At 35.1% G+C, this 5,206-nt stretch overlaps 2 protein-coding genes across 2 annotated transcripts; one reads left to right on the forward strand and one right to left on the reverse strand.

Moving 5' to 3' along the window:
• Positions 1-283: 283 nt before the first annotated feature.
• LOC107176836 (putative UPF0481 protein At3g02645) lies at positions 284-1,484 on the forward strand. The gene is made up of 2 exons (XM_052431304.1): positions 284-730; positions 816-1,484. The coding sequence occupies exons 1-2, from the start codon at positions 284-286 to the stop codon at positions 1,482-1,484; spliced, it is 1,116 nt and encodes a 371-aa protein (XP_052287264.1).
• A 1,833-nt stretch (positions 1,485-3,317) lies between these two features.
• Positions 3,318-4,952, reverse strand: LOC107175064 (putative UPF0481 protein At3g02645). The gene has a single exon (XM_015526384.2). The coding sequence runs from the start codon at positions 4,950-4,952 to the stop codon at positions 3,318-3,320; it is 1,635 nt and encodes a 544-aa protein (XP_015381870.2).
• Between the last annotated feature and the right edge of the window lie 254 nt (positions 4,953-5,206).

The following is a 5,206-nucleotide window of genomic DNA, read 5'->3' on the forward strand; positions in this document are numbered from 1 at the left end:
CTGGCGTCAGGGGCTCTATGAGATGATCACGTACAAGCTTGTGCAACGAAAGGAGCTTGTACAAGCTCAAAGACACATCGATGGGGATCACAAGTTCCAATATGTTGTTGAGCAACTGAAAGAGCTTGAGCTAAAAATTCGAGCTTGTTACCTCAAGTTCTTAAATTTCAGTAATGAGACTCTAGCTTGGATGATGGCCATCGATGCATCATTCTTGCTTGAGTTTCTTCAGATCTATGCCATCAAATAAGGTAAGTTATCTGCAACTACTTCCTCAATATCGATGTTGCGTTTGCTAGATTATGCAGGGACTAAAGCTGCTCATAACGCAATTCTTAGAGATATGGTGATACTTGAGAATCAAATTCCCTTGTTTGTGTTGAGAAAAAAGATTAAAGTTCAATATTCATCTTTGGAATCAGCTGATGATATATTGCAGGCCATGTTGCTGGGATTTTGCCAAGAGCTCTTGCCTTTTCAAATACTGAAGGACATTCCAAAAATCAATGTCTCAGAGCGTGCACATTTGTTAGATTTTTTGTACGGCACAATTGTTCCAAAAGCTGAACAAAAGTCTGAGATAACTGAAGTTGCTGATGATCAAGGAGAAGACAAGCAAGCGACGCAAAAATATTTCGGTGACCAAACTTACATAAAAAAGATTATTCAGGGAGATGTGGAAGTTGCTTTTAAAGCTGAACAAAGGGCCAATCTGTCTTATCAAAAAGCTGTTTCTATCAAAACCTCTCAAATTATTCTTCAAATTACCTTGGACAGTGCTTTCAAAACTACCTCTAATTTCAATTTTGGCACAGCTGATTCAATATATGTTATTTCCAGAAGAAAATAAATCAGATGATGAGGGCTCCTACTCAAGCAACAGTGACATGAACAAGCCACCATTAGTGGAAGAAATCACAATCCCTTCAGTCACTGAGCTCTACAAGTCCAGTGTTTCATTTTCAGCTACAAATGGCAACATATTAACCATCAGTTTCGACACGAATACAGCAACATTACACCTTCCGTCAGTCAGTTTAGACGTAAATTCAAAGGTGATCTTGAGAAACCTAGTGGCATACGAAGCATCAAATGCATCCGGGACTTTAGTTTTTACACGCTATACTGAGCTGATGAATGGGATTATTGACACTGAAGAGGATGTGAAGTTGCTCAGGAGAAAGGGGATTCTTTTGAACAGATTGAAGAGTGATGCCGAAGTTGCTGATCTTTGGAATGGGATGAGTAAATCTATTAAATTGACGAAAGTGCCACACTTGAACAAAGTGATTGAAGATGTCAACAATTATTACAACAACAGATTGACGGTTAGGTTTTGGAAATATACGAAGCTTTATGTGTTCAGTTCTTGGCAGTTTTTTACATTGCTTGCTACCAATATGCTCTTGCTTCTGATGATATGGCAAGCTTTTTGCTCCATTTATAATTGTCGCAAATTCAATATCATCTCTGACTCAGACTGATTGCTTAGACTATATCAACTCGTGTTTTTGTATTTTCCTCCTTTCTTTTTGGTTGGTGTGTGAGGGAGAGGAAGCAAAAGTTTAGCTAAGTTCTGGCTTCTTTTGACGGAAATGTAATGATGCCTGAAATCGTGTTTATTATTCATCAAATTTTCAGTAAAGATATATGCATGCATGCTATTCTATATCCATAGGCTTTTTATTCCTATTAAATATTTTAATCATTGTTGCATGTCTTCCTTTGAAAAATGTACTTGATTAGTCCAACTAATCGATAGGTAACTGATGTTATCATCCATGGATACAATTATAGGGCACAAGAATAAAGAGTAGGGGACCATATACCAAATTAAATTTCATGTTTAAAAAGAAGAGAAATTTATTTGAAAAAATACTGATTATCATCAATACTTTGTTACAACAAGCATTAAACTTATAATCTTGGAGCTTAAAGAATGAAAAGCAAACAATGAACAGATAAGATCACATCTTTTAAGATTTCTTGATGCCAAATCTCCTAAAATATCATTACTCCAAATTTTGTTTGAATTTTCCTACTCTATTTCTCGTTAATTTTTGTTGAGGAATGAATAGAATACAATTCATAATTCGTTAATTTTTGTTGATGAATGAATAGAATACAATTCATAATATATATGAATAATGCTCTTTTAGAATCCAAATCAAACTGATATTTCCAAAATGCCCCTATTTCTATTTTGAAAGGAATGGGAATACAAATCATAAGAATTTTATTCCAACAGAAATCTTCCTAAATCTTTTATTTGGTTTTTTTTTTAACCGGTCCTTGCCAGAGTTCTCTATGGACAATGGGGAAGAATGCAGAAAACTGGACCCCCCCCCCTTTTTTATTGGCCTGTTCAAAGAGAAAAGAAAGGGTTCATGATTTAATTTGAATAGTTAATAATAATAAGATTGAGCCTTGGTCAAGTCACATATTTCGCACTTACCACTAGTTTTATTATTTGAGTATTTTAGAAATTTGCTTTCTACCCATCACTTTGCCAAGGTCTCAGCGGCAATTTGAAATAATACTTATGAATTATATTATTCAAAAAATACAAACATCTTAGTATTTGAATAATATTGGGAAAACTATAATATTATCTTTCTAATATAGAAAGAATTAAGTGATCTAGCTCAACACCAACTTTCATTGCGGTCATGGTGGGTATGGTGCTTACTTGTTCACCATATTAGGTCTTGCCTTCGAGAAACGTCGGTGGCTATAAACTGAAAGCTACAAGAACAATGAGAACAGACACACGCTTTGCTTTTGAATAGAGGTATTCTAAATACCTCTCTTTTGTTATTTGCATAAATCTTATTTTCAGAAATGAATAATATTCACAAATTGTTTCTTAAATCATTATTTATATGAAAGTTTATTTTCCCAAAGAGCGGATGTATTAAGGGCAGAGTATGTACGTAACTGGCCCCAAGAACTTTCAATTTCTATATCTCATAAATAATTAAAAAAATTGAGTTGATTGTAAAAGTAATGTATATCAACATTAGAATGGTCTGATTCTATGTGTTACAAGCTAAAAACTACTTAATCGACCACTTATCAGAATTTTGGATTCAATGAATTTTGGATTCAATGCTTATTAGAATTGTGCTGATCTTTAAAAAAATTGCCATGCATTAACTAGAGAATCCAAATCTCTGACCCTTTCTTAATAATTTTCTTCATTGGTTTTATGTTGATCCTTGAGATTGTTTGTGTATATAGTATAGTAATAGAAATTTTTTTCAGAGAAACAATTAATCTTTTGAAAAAAACTTTCACAGAGAGGGCAAAAATAAGTCTCAAGACAGTCTTTCAGTAGTATTCTTGACATGATGAAATGAGCGATGGCAGCCGTAAATTGCACAAAACGCTTGTAGTGTCATCAAGAACAAGAGCAAAACGGTAGCTAGCAACGTTAAAAACTGCCAAGAATCAAACACATAATGCTTCATAAATTTCCCAACTTTAACACACCATCTACTGTCATAATAATTGTTAATATCTTCAATCACTTTATCTAAGAATGGAACTTTTGTCAATCTAATGGACTTGCTCATCCCATTCCAAAGATTTGCAGCCTGTTCATCACTTTTTAATCTGTTCAAAATCACACCCTTTTCTCTAAGCAACTTCACATCATCCTCAGTATCAATAATCCCATTCATCAATTCCGTGTAACGCGTAAAAACCAACGGTCCTGACGCGTTTGATGCTTCATATGCAACTAAGTTCCTTAATAACACTTCTGTGTTTACATCTAAACTGACTGTGGGAAGATAAAACGTGGCAGTTTTGACGTCGAAGTCAATGGCTGAGATGCTGCCATTGGCGGTGGAGAAGCAAAAACCGGCTTTTGAGAGCTCGGTGACTGACGGAATGGTGATTTCTTCTACTAACGGTGGCTTGTTGGTCTTGTTAGAACTCTCTTGTTCTTGTGTGGTTTCTTCTTGATCTTGGGAGAGACATGAATGTTGAAGAAGTTGTTTCAAGATTGCAAATCCTGGAAGGTTAGAAAGTATCATGCATGGCAAATTCAGAAGCATTTTTTTCATAAATCTTAAAGGACCCTTGTTGCAAATCTTGCTAAGAAGCTTTTTAACATGATTTGAATCCGCAAACAATCTTTTCCTGCCTTGAGCTTCTTCATCATTGTGATCTCTGTCTTCATCTTCGGTCATCTCGATTGGTTCTTCCAATTTGGGCACGATCACATTGTACAAAAAGTCTAGCAAATGTGCACATTCGGAGACTTCAATGTGCGGCAAGTTTTCGATCATTTTGAAAGGCGAGAGATCTTTACATAATCCAATTAGCTTCGAAAGCAGAATATCGTCAGCTAATTCCATCGATGGAGATTGGAATTCTAACATCTTTCTCAGTATAAACAATGGTATTTGATTCTCAAGCATCACAATATCTCTTAAAATTGCATTATGCCCTGAATTCCTCCCAGCATAATCAGCCAAATGTGACATTGACCTGGAGGAAACTCTTGTTAATGCTTGACCTTCTTTGATGGCGTAGATGTGAAGGAACTCGAGCAAGAATGCTGCATCAATGGCCATCATCCAAGCTAAAGTTTCATCACCAAAATCTAAGATCTTGTGATAACACACTCGAATTCTTGGCTCAAGTTTCATCAAATGCTCAACAAAGTTTTGAAACTTAATGCGTTGAAGTTGTCTTTGAGTTCTTTTTGCTGCAGCTAGCTTATATCTTTCCATTTCCTGAAGCTCAGGACGCCAATGGTGATACGGCCCAATTGCAATCTGTTGTGGTGTGTAGGAATCGGGATCAATGGACATCAGGGCTTTGGGGACGTTAAAAATGCAGACAGGTAAATCGGCATCCTCTTCAAGTTCTTCACCAAGTGTTCTACGAATGTTGATGATCCATCGATGCTCATCAAAATTTGGATCACAATTCAAGGGCATTGTGGTTTGCAGAGTAGATGTGTTCGTTGTTTGTTTAAAAGTGTTTTTGATACAAGGCAGATTTAATAAAGTTAATGTCATGCCACATGTAATGCCATAAATATGTTTTATTATAAATTAATTTCAAGTTAATATGCTTGCGTTTAATATATATATATATTTGCTTTTGTTTGTCTCTGCGTTTCTTCTTAGTTATATAACGAATGACTTTTAAAAAAAATTAATATCTCCATTTTTTTAATACATATTAGATG

This window comes from Citrus sinensis, chromosome 7 (assembly GCF_022201045.2).
Source record: "Citrus sinensis cultivar Valencia sweet orange chromosome 7, DVS_A1.0, whole genome shotgun sequence".
NCBI classification, from domain to species: domain Eukaryota; kingdom Viridiplantae; phylum Streptophyta; class Magnoliopsida; order Sapindales; family Rutaceae; genus Citrus; species Citrus sinensis.